Source organism: Biomphalaria glabrata, chromosome 4 (genome assembly GCF_947242115.1).
Source record: "Biomphalaria glabrata chromosome 4, xgBioGlab47.1, whole genome shotgun sequence".
Taxonomy (NCBI): domain Eukaryota; kingdom Metazoa; phylum Mollusca; class Gastropoda; family Planorbidae; genus Biomphalaria; species Biomphalaria glabrata.
Window position 1 is genome coordinate 28,716,704 of NC_074714.1, and position 20,042 is coordinate 28,736,745.

The following is a 20,042-nucleotide window of genomic DNA, read 5'->3' on the forward strand; positions in this document are numbered from 1 at the left end:
CACGTCTCACTGCTCTATGATCCTATCACTTGTCTCACTGCTCTATGATCCTATCACTTGTCTCACTGCTCTATGATCCTATCACTTGTCTCACTGCTCTATGATCCTAACACTTGTCTCACTGCTCTATGATCCTAACAATTGTCTCACTGCTCTATGATCCTATCACTTGTCTCACTGCTCTATGATCCTATCACTTGTCTCACTGCTCTATGATCCTATCACTTGTCTCATTGCTCTATGATCCTATCACTTGTCTCACTGCTCTATGATCCTATCACTTTTTCAATGCTCTATGATCCTATCACTTTTTAAATGCTTTATGATCCTATCACTTGTCTCACTGCTCTATGATCCTATCACTTGTCTCACTGCTCTATGATCCTATCACTTGTCTCACTGCTCTATGATCCTATCACTTGTCTCACTGCTCTATGATCCTAACACTTGTCTCACTGCTCTATGATCCTATCACTTTTTAAATGCTCTATGATCCTATCACGTCTCACTGCTCTATGATCCTATCACTTGTCTCACTGCTCTATGATCCTATCACTTGTCTCACTGCTCTATGATCCTATCACTTGTCTCACTGCTCTATGATCCTATCACTTGTCTCACTGCTCTATGATCCTAACACTTGTCTCACTGCTCTATGATCCTAACACTTGTCTCACTGCTCTATGATCCTATCACTTGTCTCACTGCTCTATGATCCTATCACTTTTTTCAATGCTCTATGATCCTATCACTTTTTAAATGCTCTATGATCCTATCACTTGTCTCACTGCTCTATGATCCTATCACTTGTCTCACTGCTCTATGATCCTATCACTTGTCTCACTGCTCTATGATCCTATCACTTGTCTCACTGCTCTATGATCCTATCACTTTTTCAATGCTCTATGATCCTATCACTTGTCTCACTGCTCTATGATCCTATCACTTGTCTCACTGCTCTATGATCCTATCACTTGTCGCACTGCTCTATGATCCTATCACTTTTTCAATGCTCTATGATCCTATCACTTTTTAAATGCTCTATGATCCTAATACGTCTCACTGCTCTATGATCCTATCACTTGTCTCACTGCTCTATGATCCTATCACTTGTCTCACTGCTCTATGATCCTAACACTTGTCTCACTGCTCTATGATCCTATCACTTGTCTCACTGCTCTATGATCCTATCACTTGTCTCACTGCTCTATGATCCTATCACTTGTCTCATTGCTCTATGATCCTATCACTTGTCTCACTGCTCTATGATCCTATCACTTTTTCAATGCTCTATGATCCTATCACTTGTCTCACTGCTCTATGATCCTATCACTTGTCTCACTGCTCTATGATCCTATCACTTGTCTCACTGCTCTATGATCCTATCACTTGTCTCACTGCTCTATGATCCTAACACTTGTCTCACTGCTCTATGATCCTATCACTTTTTAAATGCTCTATGATCCTATCACGTCTCACTGCTCTATGATCCTATCACTTGTCTCACTGCTCTATGATCCTATCACTTGTCTCACTGCTCTATGATCCTATCACTTGTCTCACTGCTCTATGATCCTAACACTTGTCTCACTGCTCTATGATCCTATCACTTGTCTCACTGCTCTATGATCCTATCACTTGTCTCACTGCTCTATGATCCTATCACTTGTCTCACTGCTCTATGATCCTAACACTTGTCTCACTGCTCTATGATCCTAACACTTGTCTCACTGCTCTATGATCCTATCACTTGTCTCACTGCTCTATGATCCTATCACTTGTCTCACTGCTCTATGATCCTATCACTTGTCTCACTGCTCTATGATCCTATCACTTGTCTCACTGCTCTATGATCCTATCACTTGTCTCACTGCTCTATGATCCTATCACTTGTCTCACTGCTCTATGATCCTATCACTTGTGTGGACTAGTTGGGGAGTTGGTGGGGGGGAGAGACGTGAAGCATGTATCTAACATGATTGCTTTCAACTGGAGGAAAAAAAACTTGTTCACTCAGGGCTCAAGCCTTCTCAAGGGGACTAATTCATTGTATATCACCACATCTAGCCTGAGCTAGCCTTGAAAACCAGTGACTTGGCAGAATTTAGGTTATTGGTTAATATGCAAGACTAAATGCATGACGCTTAGGACGTAATCATCTTCTTTTTTGAAGTAAAGTCTGTATTATATAAGATAAGATCTAACAAGTACAGTTATTTCCCTTGTTCGATACTAAACAAAATAATTAATTACCAATAGTTAATTAACTTTTTTTTTTTCATTCATTCATTTTTCGTCAAGTACAAGAAATAAATGTGCAAAATTTCATTTTGATCAGAGATTGGTTGTGGTAGAAATTACACGAGCAAACTTTTTACCGGCAGTGAGATGGAATAAGCTTTATAAAAAGGGCACAAAAACTAACTAAGAAAGACATCCCACAAGGAAAAGGTCCTAAAATATATTTTCTTCTTCATCTAGCTAACTTTTTATTGCTGGGCTGATTTTATTGCTGAGCTGAATGTTCTAATAGTGCTTGTGCAAGTGAAAAGATGCCTACTGAATAATTAAAAGACAAACTATACAACATAAAAATTGGGCTTAAACCAGAGGTTCTCAACCTGTGGGGGGTCGCCTAAGGCCATCAAAAAATATTTGTGTGTGTGTGTCTATTCTAACGTGTAAAACTTGACATCGTACAGTTTTTCCATTGAAAGTTTAAATTTTATTATTCTCATTCGAGGATAAATAATGCAGACAAATCAATCAGAAGTACTTCAAACATTTTCATTGTCGCAGCATAAATATTTTAACAATTTAAAAAAATGTAAATAATGCATAATGTAATGTGACATGATTTTGGAATCTTATGGTGATGTCCTGATGTAATTGAAAAGCTATTTTGTTTAAAATTAATAATACGTAATTGTTTAAAAGTCCATGCTATTGAAGGTAACATTTCATCATGGAACAATTAACATGGATTTCAATCAAAAGAACGTTAAGAAAACAAGATATTATGTAAATTTTTACGTTATGGTTTTACTTCAATAGTTTACACAGGAATTCCAAAACCCCAATGTGTCATTTGTACAGAAGCCAAATTTAAGAAACAAGAAAAAACTTTTACACTGCCAAGGATACTCAGAATTTTAGACATAAGGTTAGGTCAAACTCTTGAAACAATTACATCAGCAAGTGATGTATTGGTTTATTTTTGGAAATTTTTGTTTATCTCTTTAGAAAAAATTACTGGTGTTTGCACAGCTGGTGCTCCAAATTTGCTAGTTTGTTGGCCTGGATTTCAATGTTTGGTAAAGAATGGGTCACTAAAAGTCATTGGAACTCATTGACAAAAATTAGTAATGAAGACACTGCCACAAGAATTATAAGAAGCAGTAAAAAGCGTCACCCCAAGGATCAAAAGCAACATGCTACAAATTTGTTTGAAAAAAAATCAAATCCTTTCAAATAAAGCTTCAGATTGGGAAAAAAAATTGGACAAAACATACTGCACATCTTATCTACTCCCTATCAGGAAATTGACATTGAACTTGACAAACAGATACAATTTGAATTTGTGAAAGAACATTTGCGAATGCTTGCGGAGAAAATATCATCATAATTTTCAAATCTACTAGACATCACATTTGCCAAAAGTTTATTAAAATTCAAAGTTGAAGATATAACAGAGACATTAAGAAAAAGCATTAGTGATTCACGAAAAGATTTCTCTTCAATGTAAGTTACACAAATTTGATTCAAGTGTTTGCAGTCATATCCGACTCGTCTGAGTTGCGCCTTTTCAAAATCCATTTCTAATAATATATTTTGCAAAACAAGTTTTCCAGAGTGTTAGTTATGAAGTCTAAATACAGAAAAAGACTTAAAGCAGAAGATGACAAGAATTCTTGACCTGGTGAATCAGTAACAAGATCAGACTGTCAAAATTATAATCAAAATTAAACTAAGGTAATGTTCCGCCATCCTTTTTAAAATGCAACATAAGTATACAACGTGAATATGGTGAATGAGAAATAGATAATTAAATGGAAGTAAAAGCTACAATTTGATATATTTGTAATTTAATTACAAAGAGCAGTATATATTACAAGAATAGAATTTTGCATGTTTCGTGATAAAACATACAATGTTTGCAATACATATCAGATATTTACATTCAGATTATGATCTTGTAATCTTATGAACGAAAATAATTTTATGGTTGGGGGTCGCTGTGTAGTGATGAATTATAAAAAGGGCCACCGAGCCAAAAAGGTTGAGAACTGCTGGCTTAAACTCATATAAAATACTAATTCTGTTAATTACCCATGGCAGCTTCTTTTGTAAGTTGATTATGTATTGTTGAGCAATGTCTAAGGCCTTCCATCAAATTATTTTGCCCATTCCTATTTCCACAATATAAAATTTTACACATAGCATCAGTAGCTATTGTACAAGGTCTGACTGTTTCAGTTCTTCCTTTTTTAAATGCCGAAGTACTGCAGGATTCATAAGTTCCAACATTTTTCCCAAACATTCGATAGTGTGCCAGCTATATAATGAGAAACAAACATTAATTGATACAACAAAATAGAAAAAAAATAAATTTAAGACAATAAAGTTTTCAACAATATGCTCCATTATTTACTACAAGTGCTTGTTAGTATATTTATCTTTAGCATGTTTCATGAGCTTACCCCTTCACTAGGAATCTCATAAAAGATAAATCCACTAGTGTGTACCTTTCTTTCTTTCTTTTTAACACAGTGGTAGTCTGTGTGAGGTGTCAGTAATTTGATACATTGTGGTGGCTTTTATATTGGGCATTTGTTGGCAACAGTATTAAGGAATGACCATGTCTTTGCTGTGTTGTGCTGATGTATTTCATTTAGGGTAATTGAAAGCATTCATATCTGAGTCACTTGTATTTGTGTATTTGCCATTATATTTCTGCAGAGAGGTGTTCTCATGGTCATTTTTTGTCCTTTTATTTCATTTAGTGATGCAGTTTGGGTAAGGCCTTTGTTATTCTGGGTTGTGCTAGACTCCTGCAACCACTGCCACTAATTGTGTTGGACAGTATTGTGCCTGTCTACATATAAATCTGTGCCTGTAGGTGTGATGCATAAAGGTGATGATTGTTTCTGTGTTTATTCTTGCACAATTTTTCCCATTATAGGGATACTAAACTTCCATATGGCAATGTCTTCGATTCTGAAGATTAAGAATAAGTGCAGTGTTTCATTTTGATTTGTTGATTTGAGGCACATCGGCACAATTTAGGCCATGTCGTGCCTGCAGTCCCTTAAGGACTACTCTCTCTCTCTAAACAACAAGGGCCAGATTCTATACAGTAATATAATTAAAATTAAGGTCTATTCACAGTTAAAATAGTAAAGGTAGTAAAAATTTAAATATTTGGTAAAAATCTAATGTAAATAGTGCATGTTCACAAATTCAGAAATCAGATCTTCGTAGATAGCCCCACTTCCCGAATAAAGCCCAGTACCTTCCCAGGGTCGACATTATTAAATAGTGTTTTTAGATTAGTGGCTCTAAAATGTTTCGCCCTGACATCCTGGTATCTGGGGCAATCAACGAGGATATGTTCCACGGTGAGGCGAGAGTCACAGTACTCGCAAAGTGGGGGCTCCTCTCTCTTCAGTACAAAAGAGTGTGTGATGTAGGTGTGGCCAATCCTAAGTCTGGACATGGTTCCTAAGTCTGGACATGGTTGTGCTACCACGCCTTGTCAGACCCTTAGATGTGGGCCGCCACCTGACATCCGCCACAATCTGCCTGAGTTTACTGTGAGTCTCAGCCTCCCATCGGTTCTGCCACTCTCGATAGGTGGCAGAGGCAATACTTTGTCTCAGGTCCGAGTAGGGAATTTGGGTTCCTGACACCGCATGATTTGCTTCTCTGTCTGCGGCTTCGTTTCCCTCAATGCCAACATGGGAGGGGACCCAGATGAAGGTGACATCCCTACGGTCGGCTGTTATTAAGTCCAACAGCTTCAGGCTCTTATGTACCAATGGGATGTCAGTCTTCATACGCCCCAAAGCTTGCAATGCAGATTTGGAGTCGGAGCAGATTATAAATTTACTCCTTTCTGATGCTTTTACGGCCATAAGTGCAAGCAATATTGCGTGCAATTCGGCCGTAAAGATGGAGCAGCCATCGGGGAGTCTACGGGAGATTGTTTTGTTCCGAAAGGAGCAGGCACACGCGACCTTTCCATCCATTTTGGATCCGTCTGTGTAGATGGTGCCACAATCTCCGTAGCTCTCCTGCAGTTCCCTAAAGTGGACTTGTAGTATGCTTGGGTCTGTATTTTCTTTTTTGAAATTAAGGAGGGATAAATTTAATTTAGGTTTATTCATTAGCCAAGGAGGATTCTGAGGGGTTTCTATTTTAGAGATTTGGTCAATGGGTGGGGTTAAATTTTGGATGGATTCTCTCATTCGAAGGCCCAACGGCTGTATGACGTTAGGCCTTCGATTGTATAATTCTACCTCTGTGGGGTTAAATATGGAGTCAAAAGCAGGGTTCGTGGGGTTGGATTTTAGCTTGACTATATACTGCATTGCAAGCTTTTTCATTCTTATATCCATGGGGAGTTCTCCAGCCTCCACATGGAGACTTGGGATAGGTGATGTACGAAACGCGCCGAGACAGAGACGCAGGGCAGCATTTTGTATTGGTTCCAGTATTTTTAGGTACGACTTCCTTGCTGCTCCATATATTATGGATCCGTAGTCTAGCTTGGATCGAATTAGACTCCGATAGAGCAGCAGCAAGGTATCTCTGTCAGCTCCCCAGTCCGTATGGCTGAGTACTCTTAGTATGTTTAATGACTTTTGGCATTTCTTCTTAAGTTCCTTAATGTGGGGGAGAAAATTAAATTTGGAATCTAAGGTGAGGCCTAAAAATTTTGTAGTTTTCACGACAGGGATCTTCTTTTTGTGTATAAATAGTTCAGGGTCTGGGTGGAGCCCCCTTAGATTACAAAAATGCATACTAACTGTTTTGGAGTCAGAGAATTTGAAACCATTATATTTTGCCCAACCCTGAATTTTGTTTAAACATAACTGTAATTTCCTTTCTAAGGTGTTCATGTTTTTCCCATAAGTAAGAATGACAAAGTCATCAACATACAAAGAGCACTCTATGCCAGGGGACAGCGCATTTATGATGCTATTTATTTTAATGTTGAACAGGGTGACTGACAGAATGCTGCCCTGGGGTACACCCATTTCCTGGTCATGAGTGTCAGAAGCGGAGTTGCCCACTCGGACCTGAAATTTTCGATCTTTCAGGAATTCCTCCACTAAACGGGGGAGGTGTCCCTTAAGCCCCATAAGCGCCAGGTCACGTAGAATGCCATGTTTCCAGGTTGTGTCATAGGCCTTTTCTATATCGAAGAATACAGCTACTAGATGTTCTCTTCTGAGTAATGCATTTCTAATATAAGCTTCCAGCCTTACCAGGTGGTCAGTTGTTGTCCGCCCCTGCCGGAATCCGCACTGGTAGTTTGAGATCACTTTATTCCTTTCCAGGTACCAGACCAGCCTACTGTTAATCATTCTTTCCATGGTTTTGCAGATGCAGCTTGTTAGTGCTATTGGTCGATAGTTAGCTGGGTCAGAGCCGCCTCTTCCCGGTTTAGGTATCGGTATAACTGTGGCTTTCCTCCAGCTGTTTGGGAAAGCGCCTGTTTGCCACACACAGTTATAGACCTCTAGTAGGACTGCCAATGAGGGTTCGGGAAGGTGCTTGAGGAACTGGTAATGGATTTCGTCTTCTCCAGGCGCTGTGTCATGTGACTTGTCCAGCGATTCCCTCAGTTCCTCAAGCGAGAACGGTTTGTTGTAGTCTTCATTGTTCTCTGACCTGAAATCAATGGGGTGTCTTTCCTCCCTGGTTTTGACTTTTTGGAACTCTGGCGTGTAGTGTGCAGTGGATGATTTTTCTGCTATTGAGGATGCAAGGCAGTCAGCTATTTCTCTGGGGGACGTGACAGTTCGTCCTTGGTTTTTCAAATGCCCTATTGCATTTGATTCTTTCCCTTTGATTCGCCTTACTGCCTTCCAAACCGCTCTAGCAGAAGTTTTGGCATCCAGACTGCCGACAAAACTTCTCCAGGAATGCCTTTTGGCTGACCGTATGGTTTGTCTAGCCTTTGCTCTAGCTATCCTGAATAGCTTTAGGTTTTCCTGGGAAGGATTCTTTATAAATGCAGCCAGTCGTTTTTTCCTATCACCAATAGCACTTTTGCAAGCTGTATCAAACCATGGTTTGCTAGGCCGTTTTGGATTTGCAGAGGTTAGGGGTACAACTTTCCTGGCTATACTTAGTAGCTTGCTAGCAAAGGTATCAGCTGGGTTCTGTTCATGGAGGATATTTTCTGTGATATCCTCAGAGCATCTTTTTTGGAATTGTTCCCAATCGGCCTTATTCAGTTTCCACCGCTGAGGTCGTCCCAATGAAGGAAGATTGTTAGTAATGATGATTGGGAAGTGATCACTTCCCCGTAGATCATTGCTAACTGACCATTTAAAATCGTCCAGAAGTCCGGGGACGCATACGGTGAGGTCAATGCATGTGAATGATCCAGTTCCTGGGTGCAAGTAGGTCGGTGATGCATCATTAAGTATGCATAAATCATGTTGGAGGAAGATATCCTCCAGCATACGACCTCTTGTGTCGGTATTGTTGGATCCCCACATGGTGTTATGGGCATTGAAATCCCCAAGGATTAAATAAGGCCGGGGGAGTTGTTTCAATAGGTCCTCCATGTCTGTTCGGTTTAATGGAGCGCCTGGTGGTAGATACAGGCTGCAGCAAGTGATAACCTTGTGAAGGGTTATCCTAGCTGCTACGGCCTGTAGTGTGGTCTGTAGTTCTACCCTCTCATGGGGGATGCTATCCTTCACAAGGATACAGACTCCACCTGATGCTCTCTCTGCATCCTCAACATTCTTGGTGTAAGCACGGTAGCTTCGGAAGCTGATGCAATCTTTTAGAAATGTTTCCTGTAAGCAGACAGCTACAGGAGTCTCAGAGTCCATCAGTAGCTGCATTTCCTCGTAATTGGCCTTGAGGCCTCTACAATTCCACTGTACAATTCTGGAATCCATGGCTTATTCTAGATGACCTACTTGGAGCTATTTGGCCTTGGGAGGCCCCCGGAGGGGTTTCCCTTTATTCCAGTGACCTTGGTATTTTTATTCTTTGGTTTGGATGGAGAGGAGGACAACCCCCTTTTGGGGGAAGTCTTTCTCTCTGGAGAGGGGAGATCCCTCTGGTTAGAGCGGAGGTTATTTCCTCCTCTCTCACCTCGGGCATCCTCTCCGCTTTGATTTCTCCCCTTAGGGAGTTGGTCAACCTCTAACTCAGTAGAGGTTGGGGTGTCTGGCTGGGTTCTCTGAGGAGAACCTATGTCAGACATGATGTCTCCGGGTTCTCCCGGAGTATTGGTTTTGACATGCTGCTCAGTCTCCATGCTCTCATCAGCGAGCACAGAGAACCTGTTCTTTCCACTATTTCCTTCTCGGAACATTCCAGTAGGTCCCTAGAGCTGATTACACCTCTGCTGGTGTTCAGACTCTTGTGTGGCATGACTTCCACTTGGAGATCACAGAGTCTTCTGCATCTTAAAAGCCCATCAGAGTGTGTCTTGCTGTCTACTTCTACAAGGAGTTCCATTGTTTTGTGTAGCTTAGACACACTCTTGGGCTCTCCCACTACTGACTTGAGTCCCTTATAGATAATAAAAGGGCTCAACTTGGTCAGGCTTTTTCCCTCCTCTGTGCATCTAACCACCAGAAATGATGGCCAGGTGGCACAGCTTTTTGGGACCTCCTCTTTTTTATCGTCAATTCGTCGTTTCTTGCCCAGACATAGGTCTGGGGCAAGTAGTTTTGTGTGTGTTTTTTGTCCATATATATTTTGGTTAATTCGGCACCTGTGCTCCCCACCCGCCATCGAGTCCAACAAGGGGACGGGCCATTCGGATGTCCAGAATGAGCCCGCCAGGGCTACACAGGTGCTATACTCAGTCAGCTGCTACATCGGACATGTGTCCGATACAGCAGCTCCCTGATTGACCCTCCAGCCACCGTCGACGACCTATGCTGGTAGCTCGGCATGACCAGCCGGTTGACCCAGAGCGGGCCATCTGGGTCTCAGGTCTAGGGGAACTTGGAGCCAAAGTATTGTGTTGTTGTGGTTTATCCTCAGATAGCCACCACTCAATCACCAGGATCTCTTTATCCCCCCTTACCCGTCGCAGTCCACGGCAAACGGACTGGTCTAGGACGTAGTGAGAATTTAAAGTTAAGGAGACAGTGTGATGATCAATGAAGGCAGACTTAGGAAAAGAGGAGGCAGACACAATGATAGAAAAGAAGTAGGGCACTTTTGAGCTCCAAAAGTGCTAGGAAAGAGGAGCGCAGTTTAACGTCATGTCTCGGGACGTTGCAGTGTTTCACCTGACTATGCAAACCCAGTTGCGACCTGCATATTTTCCCACAAGTCCAGCAGACAAAGCTATTGTGCACTGGCAATCTAATTAACTTTTCTTTCTGTCTTCTGCACCTGCCTTCAATAATGGCTTTTCTTTAAGTCTCAAATGTTTGTCCCACAGCCTTTGTGACAGCTTTCCAACTGTCTCTCTTAGAGGCCAACTGCAGTCAGCTACTTTTGTCTATGCCAGATTCTAGCACTGATTGTTCTTAGGTTAACATATTTAAAATGTACTTTCTTTGTTGAATTGCTTTTAAGCTTATGGAGTTTTATTATGCTGATAAAATCTTTCTTTGAGGTTCGTCTGTGTACCTCTGTTTAGGGTGAGTATTAAGGCATTACTGCATTTTGCAGTTGTTTTGCTGAAATAGCGTACTTGACTAGACCTTTCAAATTGTCTTTTCTTACGTCTCTACAGGGAGTTAGCTATGGGATTGTAGATTGAGTCTACACTACAGTTAGCAGTGGGCCAGCGCTGTGACGTTTTCTTGTTTATTTAATGGTTGTGTTTTTAGGTACTGGAAGGAGTTTGCATCAGGTGTGTTTTGTTGTCAAGTATATTGTGGGTGTTATATCAAGAAGCTTAATTCCTGTATTGTTCTTGTAGTGGACAGAACTTTCTAGCTGTAGATTCTGCTGGGGCTAACTTTGCACTGTTTACCCGTTCTGACGGTATGTAAGACACTGGCGGATCCGGGGAGGGGGCCCTGTACAAATTGTAGTATAGATTTCACACAATTTGTATATGAATTTATTACTTATGTTAATAAAATATACTAATTATTTATATTTCAACCTATTTTTAGATTATTTCGACCCCCCTCTAGTATGTTGGCTGATTTGGTGGGGTCGGGAGGGGGCAATGGCATCAATCCCGCCCCCCTACTAAACTTTCAAGTTGAGGGGGGGGGTCCAATTTATTTGTAGAAATCACAGCTTGCTAACAGAATCAATTAAATATATATATTAATAAAACTTGTTATTGATATTTAACCGATCTTAATGTTATGTCGTTCCCCTGTTGGCCAATTGGGGGTGGGTGGGGTGAATACCTTTACTGCCCTTCCCACCTAAACCCTTTGAGTGGGGGGGCGGTCCTACTTTTATGGAGAAATCATTGTTTGTGAACAAAATTAGTTGAATTAATTTATAAATTTTATATTATGTTGCTCCCCTTCTGGTATCTTGGCCAATTTGGTGGGATAAGGGGGGGGGGCGCGTTAGGTACTGCCCTCCACACTTTGAATGGGGGGGCGTTCCTATTTTTATGGAGAAATCATAGTTTGTGAACAAAATTATTTGAAAATCTATATAATATAAGCTATGTATTGATATGTGAACCCATTTGTATATTATGTCGCACCACACTCTAATCTCAAATTTTATGATTAGTAAATATAAAATGAAAAAGAGTTGTACCAAGTGGCTAGGGCGATACCTGCAATCGCCTTCCGCCCATCGGACAAACCAATACTTTTTCTTTTCGTATTATAGTTAAGAATTACAAAATGAAAAAAAATCTGTCACTAATATAATTAATATATGCTATAAATTAAATTCTTATATCGTGTCGCACCACCCCTATTCTTTAATGTCAAATACAATCATTGGCAGAGATTTTAAAAACGATCGAGGATTAATCGTTTTCACTCTACCGACCCCTCCCCTTTCCAGAGGAAAACATGGCATTTTAAAAATAGTCAAATATGGCGACAGAATTTATGTAATTTCACATGAACTTATCATAATCATTTTAAGAAAGACTTTGCTTTGGAAAAGTTAGAGTTAGAAAGTTTTTAGTATAAGAATAATGATTGAGATGAGTTCTAAACCCAAATATTCTTTTCCTAATCGCCTTTTTCCAACCTTTACTTAATCTGATATTTTCCAAGTTAAATAAATTTGATTTTATAACTCACATTTTATGCTTGAATCCTAAAAATGCAAAAAAATTTTTTATCCAATTTTTTTTTCAGTGGCGATCCTCAAAGCCTTAATCTAAATATGTGAGGTATCTTATCTTTTCAAGGAACAAATCAGTTTTATTTGCATTGCATTAAGGGCCTATAAATTCATATTCGAATATTTTTCAAGTAAAACATTATTCAAGAGGTCCTTTTTTAATAGGATGAATAATGTGCTGTAGGTCAGGATAATGCATTTCTGCAGTGAAGAATGCAAGAAAATGCTTTTGGCGTCAGGGCTTCGCCCCCCCCCCCCCCCCCCGAACCCCACTGATTAATAATGAGCTGTAAGATGTCAGGAGAATGTGATTCTGCAGTGAAGAATGCAAGTAAATGCCTTTGGCGACGGGTCTTTGCCCCGAACCCCACTGATGAATAATGAGCTGTAAATGTCAGGAGAATGCGTTTCTGCACTAGGGAAGCTTAAAGCGCTCAGCCAGACCCCCAAGTTTGCAAGAGAAAACGCCTCAACATTTTCGCCGAAGGTTGAGAAAGACGCTTTTTTTATTCTCATATATATATATATATATATATATAAATATATATATATATATATATGCTGTACGCACGTTTCATAGGGTTAGGGTTTACTGGGCGTTAGGGTTTGGAAAAAAATCCCCCCCCCATTCCAAAGTCCTGGATTCCCTAGTGAGTACAATGTATTAATCAGGTTGATATTTCGGTACCAGTGTCATTAATAAAAATTTTGTGATTTAGCAGCATGAATAGATTTAAGTTATTCTTTGTTTCAGGGTGGAAGGCTTGGGGTTACGATGGAGCATGTAGTTTTGAGCTCGCTTCTGGAGTCGTGACTGATCCCTGAGATTAGTTTGAACCGTACATTTCCGTGCTGTAGTTTTTGGAGTTATCGGGCCCTGTGTCAGAAATTGAGTGTGCGTGCATGAGGCGTGTTCATTTAGGTAATTAACAATGCATTATTTTACTATCCCATGATTTATACATGTTCTGAAAAGGGTTAGGGCGTCTAGTGTGGTGGCTTAACTTGTTGCCACCAATGGCTAGCATCTGTGAAAGGGGGGCAATTTTGTAGGTCTCTCTTGCCAATACATAGCCTCTCCACATCAAGTCCTTGGCAGTACCTCCTTGTGGTGACAGATGGAAACTGAGGCTGTGAAGCCCCAGGCTAATCTGCAGGGTCTCAGAGGAGGTTTGGCCCCAAGATGTAAGTCCTTTATGGCCCATTGGCGTGCGGAAACACCCTGCTGCCCACAAACCAATCCCCTAGCTACAGGTTAATAGCAGCACTGCCTTGTGTGTGCCCCTCTAAGGCTAAGGGAGTAAACCCTAACCGAAAATTCGGTTATGGAGCCTTGTAGACGGGGAGAGAGTGGCAAACTCCTGCAGCCACCTGACCCTAAATCGTGATGGCTTTCCATTCATTTGGACCAGGTCAATATGGAAGACAGTGGAGTGTTGACGTATGGGCCGCCCAGTACTCACAAATTTACCGCTTTCCCCCAGCAATGGAGAGGTCACTCTATCTCTGACAGTAATGTCTCAGAAAAAAACACGGAGAGTGGTAGTTACCTAGCTGATTGGCATAAGCTGGAATGACTGGGACCACTCTCACCAGTAGGAGGGGCTTTTCAGCCTCACTGAATAGATACTGCGTGACAATAAATTGCTATCCCACCACAGCTTTCTGCACCACTGGGTTCTTGGTGTTATGACAAAATAAAAAACCAAGCTGTTCACCTGCACCTGCCAATACAATCAAAAGAAAACCCTTAACATTAATGCGAAACGTATTGAAAGTATGGACGGACAATATGTCCAGGCTTCAGTACTGATCCTGAACTCGTAACCAATATGTGTTATACTGCTATCATCAACAAAGAACTCAGAAGTGGCCTGTCTTACAGAAAGCAATTATACATTCTAAAAATAAGGCTTGTCTTCGAGTCCGAAGATTAATGAGGAATACAGTATTTCCTGTGGCTATGCAGTCCCAGCTGTGACCTCCATATTTTGCCCCACTAGGGAAAGCATAACAATTGTCCACCGGTGATCAATTAAGATTTTCTTTTTGCCATCTGCGACTGTCCTTGGCAGCGGATTTTCTTTTGGTCTCAAATGTGTATCCCGCTGCCTTTATGAGTGACCTTAAGCTATCTTGTTCATATACATTCTACTGGCAAGGAAAACCAGAACAGAGCCCCATGGTGTCTTTTTGCAATAAGAAACAGTCTCGTCCCCTGCATTGCTATGTTCCCCATAGGCAATGAAAGTGTAGCACACAAAAAAAATATTATTTGTGCTTACTCACCAACCCTAACAAGTACATACTTCTCTGGCAAGGAATGCCACAAAGTCTCTTGGTGGCACCAATGCTAAAAAAGGTGGCACCAGCTTGACTTCTGCATCACTTGAAGGAAATTGAAAAGTGTCATCCACATCCGCTCATACAATAGCGTGGACTGCAACACAGACCATTCACTAGTGCTAAGCATTTTCAAACTCCTGAGGAAAATAGGTTGTCCTCCCAAACTAATGAAGTTCATTGAGTGCTTTCATGAGGAAACAAAATGTACAGTGAAATTCAATGGAGACCAATTAGCACCTTTTGAGGTTCGCAGTGGTGTGAAGCAGGGATGTGTGCTCGCACCTACTCTGTTTGGTATATTTTTCTCCTGCCTACTGCATAATGCTTACAGCGACATCAATGAAGGTGTATTCTCCATACAAGATCCTCTGCAAAACTCTTAAATTTATCAAGGTTGCGGGCAAAAACCAAAGTTAGTAAGGTACATTATCAGGGAACTTCAGCCTCTGGATGACAAATTATCTGCTGCTTGACAGAAGTTCGGCTTAAATATTAGTCAAACCAAGACTAAGCTACTAGTTCATAACAAATACTGCACCTCACATAACCATTAATGGTCAACCATTAGAAATTGTTTACCATTTTTGCCATCTTAGCTCCATCATATCCAACGATGACTGGATAAACATATTTACAATAGGATAGCCAAAGCAATGGCAACCATGTCACAGTTGTAGAAAAGAGTAAGGGACAATACTTTGCTAAAATACCAAAGCATTAAAAATACAGTATCTGTGTAATGAGCACTTTGCTATACGGAAGTGAAACATGGTCAAAATTCTCATGGAATGAAAAAATGTTAAATATCTTCTACTTCATTTGTGTAATTAACAATGCATTATTTTACCATCATATGATTTGTAGATATTCAGAATATTATTTATTTATATTTAGTATGGGTCAAATAAATGATAACAATTACTAAAACATAAATGATTTTTTTTAGAGCCAAAATAAATGTAGTGTGAGGGACATTTGTGTGTGTGTGTGAATTCAATTGAGACCTTTGGAAAATGCAATATTTTTCCTATGAATGAAATCCAATATCTGATCCATATTTCCCACATCACTTCTTCCATTGACTAATTTTAAGATTCCATTATGATTAATCTTGAATGGAGTATATATGGTAAATCTCATGTTCTAACGTTACAACACATGTCCAATAAAACATACACATCATAGAAAATAATTTTAGAAAACAAGTACCTGTATCACTAATTGCATGACAGAATCAGGACTGAGCTTGGCATTCTTGATATCTTTTTTATTGAGCTTTTGATACTGCAAATGCTGGACATCTAAAGTACTTGTTACTTCTTTAAAGCGTTGCATTGCTTTGGTTATTGTTTCTTTAATGTAAGGATCTAGTCGCAACTCTTTTATTTACAAAAGAAATTATTTTATAAATTATAAATAAGTAAAATTTTACAATTTTACAAACATAAATTTTGATTTAGATTTCAACACAATTTACTTGAAGTGTTTTAATTAAAATTTATTTTAGTACTTGGATCTAAATTTTTGTTTTTAGAAAAAAACAACACATAAACATTCAATTAATTGAAAATTGAAAAACATTATTGCAAAATCATGACAAAGAAAAAAAAAAGGTATTCATATAAAATATATTTTATTAGTGTAGCATTCTCAGTCTGTGAACATTTTGTATGGTGCTTCATTTGTTCACCCACTGACACACAACTCAATGTAGAATCTAATTGATAAGCAACTTATTAAATACAAGCTTTTCTTTATATGCCAGGACTACAGGTAAATGTCAAAAAATCAAACACTCACAAAACTTGTCTATAGACAACTCAATTAGTCCAGTCACTCAGCTTGTAACAATGATCCACCCTTGCAGGTCACTTAGGTCTAGCAGTATTATCTTACAGTGATACAATCATTAATCACATTCCTTCTTAGTAATAGTGCTATAGCTTTGTCAGCAATCAAATTTCTGACAGCAGAAAACTGACTTAACTATCACTCCTATCAGGTAATGAATATATTAGGACATGGATGCATGTTGAGTATAAATAGGTAAAACTGTGATTGAAGATAAGTAGACAGCAAAATTTCATGTGAATAGATTGGCTTTTTTTATCTTAAAAAGTTCAAAGTAAAACTTGATTATTAAGCAAAATCTCTTATATTAATCATGTAATTAAGACTTTAGGAACAGTTGTTCTACCTTTAGCAAAGAATATAAAAACGTTTAAGTTAATTCCTACTTTATGTTCAAATAATATAGTAAAATAAGACACTTTAGAAAGTTAATATGAGAAAAAAAATGCTGACAATGAAGTACACTTCTTCTTATTTGTTCTCATTGTTATGTTGGAGTGTTCAGATGACTAGACCAATACATGAGATGAACTGCGCAGTGGTTTCCAAATCAGGGAGCTCTCCATATAGTTTTCTTTCTATTGGGGTGTTTTGGGGCCAGTGTCTTATACGGGCCTCTTGGTAAAGAGAGCAGTTTTGGAGGACGTGGTTGGCATTCTCTGGTGATACTCCACATGGGCAGATTTCACTGGTTCCAATTTTGAGCTTCCGGTACATGTGTTGTTGCATTCTGTTGTGTCCAGTCCTAAGTCGAAAGATTAGACGTTGGTCTTGTCGGGATAGCTTATAGTAAGCGTCATCTTTCTTGTGATTTGGATGAGAGCTCATCCATTTCTCATTTATTTTATTTACAATTAATTTCTTCAATTCTTCTGGATAGAGTACAGAGTTTATTTGTGAGTTAGTTCTCCCACTCTTGGCGAGTGTGTCAGCCTTCTCATTTCCTTCTAGTTGTATATGAGCTGGTATCCATTGAATAACAGTTTTTTTGCTGTTGTTGTTGAGCTTTGTAAGTGCTGTTCTGAGATTTTTAATATAAGAGGAATCAGAGTTTTGCAAGCTTTGGAGGGTTGTTTTCTTCACATCGGTTAGAAAGACAATCTGACAGTGTGGGGAACTTGGATGATTTGCTAGCATGAAGTACACTGAAGACTAAACTAGGAAAATTTTCAATGCACAGAGAAGTAATCAAGAAAGGTTGCCCAGACACAATAAACAAATTCCAATTGAAGTCAGCCATACTGGGATTCAAGAAACTAGTTATAAGCTACAGATGGCAAAGGTCTGAAAATACTTCATTCACCAAGCTTCAGATGTGCTAGAGTTTATCCTAATTCTTATTTAGAAATAATGAAGTTTAATTTTTTTTTTAGAAAGTCATGGCGATTCAAGCTAGAGAAGTCATGGCCAAGCAGGAGCTCAAACATTGCAATGACAATTAGGGATCGCAGCAGATGTATTGAAAATCAAAACGAATAGATAGTCGCTTTGATATGCCTATGGCCCAACTTACCAGACTACAGCATCGGTAAGATCCTCTGATGGTTCTACCCTATTAACTAGCAAGGCGGATATACTAAATCGCTGGACAGAACACTACAGCCTGCTATTTGGTGACAAAAGGCACATATCGGAGGAATTGTTGGCAAATGTTCCTCAGAAAATTATGACAGATGAGCTTGACGACTCACTGACATTTGAGGAAGATGAAACTCAAAAAACACAAAGCACCTGGCTCTGATAGACTTCCGGCTGAAATATTTAAAATGGGTGATGTCACTCTAACCAAGAGGCTAACAGACTTGTTCGCTCTATGCTGGGAGAAGTACATGGTCCCACCTGAACTTCGAGATTCCATAATCATATCCCTATACAAAAAGGGTGACAAGTCTAACTGCTCCAACTTTCGAGGCATTACACTTCTATCAGTAGCAGGAAAGATCTTTGCTCAAGTGTTGCTTGACCGACTAACCCACTCTTTAGTGGACGAGGTCTTATCTGGAAGCCAATGTGGTTTCAGAGCCGGTAGAGGTAGATCTGAAATGATATTCGTTCTGCGACAATTACAAGAAAAATGCAAAGAGCAGAACCTAAACCTATATGCTGCCTTTGTGGACCTCACCAAGGCTTTTGACACGGTCAGTCGTGATGGTTTGTGGAGGATTTTGGCTAGGCTGGGATGCCCACCTACGTTCTTTATCCATTCTCAAGCAGTTTCATGTGGGACAAAAGGCCAGATCAGACACAATAGTGCCCTTTCTGATCACTTACCAATAGAAAATGGCGTGAAGCAGGGCTGTGTACTTGCTCCTACTCTATTCGCTATCTTCTTTGGCGTAATGCTGGGTCAAATGAGGCAGCGATTGCACGAAGGCATCTACATCCGCTTTCGTTCAGGTGGCAATGTGTTTAATCTTTGACATCTACTATCCCATACAAAAACAAAAGAGATAGTCATAAAGAAGCTTCTCTATACTGATGATTGCGCCCTGCTATCTCACAATGAATATGATCTCCAGAACGCGGTAAACAAAATCGCATACGCTGCCGCCTCTTTCGGTCTATCTATAAACCTTGGCAATACAGATTCTGTTCCAGAAGTCACCCAATGAAACATACTCAGCCCCAAGGATCACCATAAATGGACTGCCCCATAACATAGTAGACCACTTCACATATCTAGGTAGTATAGTGTCAAATGACACCTCACTTTCAAGGGAAGTTGATAACCATCTGGCCAGGGCCAGTAGCGCTTTTGGGCGCCTTCATGCGAGAGTTTGGAGCAACAAATTGCTCCGCCTGCCTACAAAAATCAATGTCTACCAGGCGGTGGTTCACTCAACCCGTCTATATGGCTCTGAGACATGGACACAGACAGCTTCTGCTAACAAGGCCAAAACCTTGGTCATCAATAAAAGCTATAAAGAAGGACTGCTTTTCTTCTCTTCTCTGCTCCTTTAGCTGTCACATTGAGAAAATCATATCTGTTATCTACCTGCCCTAAAGCCACACTGCAACTCTGGATAAACACGTTCTGCCAAGATCTGCAGACGCTTTAGTATTACCCAAGCAAAAGCATTTTCAACAATGTTAAGCAGTGAAATGCCTCTATAATTGTTACAATCAGAGCGGTCACCTTTGTTTTTAAAAATTGTAACTATGTTTGAATCTTTCAATTCCTGGGGGACCATTCCTTGTGCTATACCCATCGCTCTGTTTGCAGCGCACAATCAGTGATGATTGAACCATCTTTTGACTAGAGCAGGGAACACTTGCTGGTGTGAAGTCCAAAGGCTTTTCTCATGGCCTCGTATAGTCCTCCTGTTATCGCAGTCAGCACAAGATAGATATTT

At 39.8% G+C, this 20,042-nt stretch overlaps 1 protein-coding gene across 2 annotated transcripts in view; it reads right to left on the reverse strand.

Moving 5' to 3' along the window:
• LOC106064240 (carnitine O-palmitoyltransferase 2, mitochondrial-like) overlaps nt 1-20,042 on the reverse strand; it is a 79,151-nt gene that overhangs the window by 25,806 nt on the left and 33,303 nt on the right. For both annotated transcript variants that reach the window (XM_056025664.1, XM_056025663.1), the window contains exons 12-13: nt 16,048-16,217; nt 4,330-4,555 (exon numbers count right to left, since the gene is read on the reverse strand). In XM_056025664.1, coding sequence (XP_055881639.1) covers nt 4,330-4,555; nt 16,048-16,217 — 396 coding nt within the window. The remainder of the gene's footprint in view (nt 1-4,329; nt 4,556-16,047; nt 16,218-20,042) is intronic.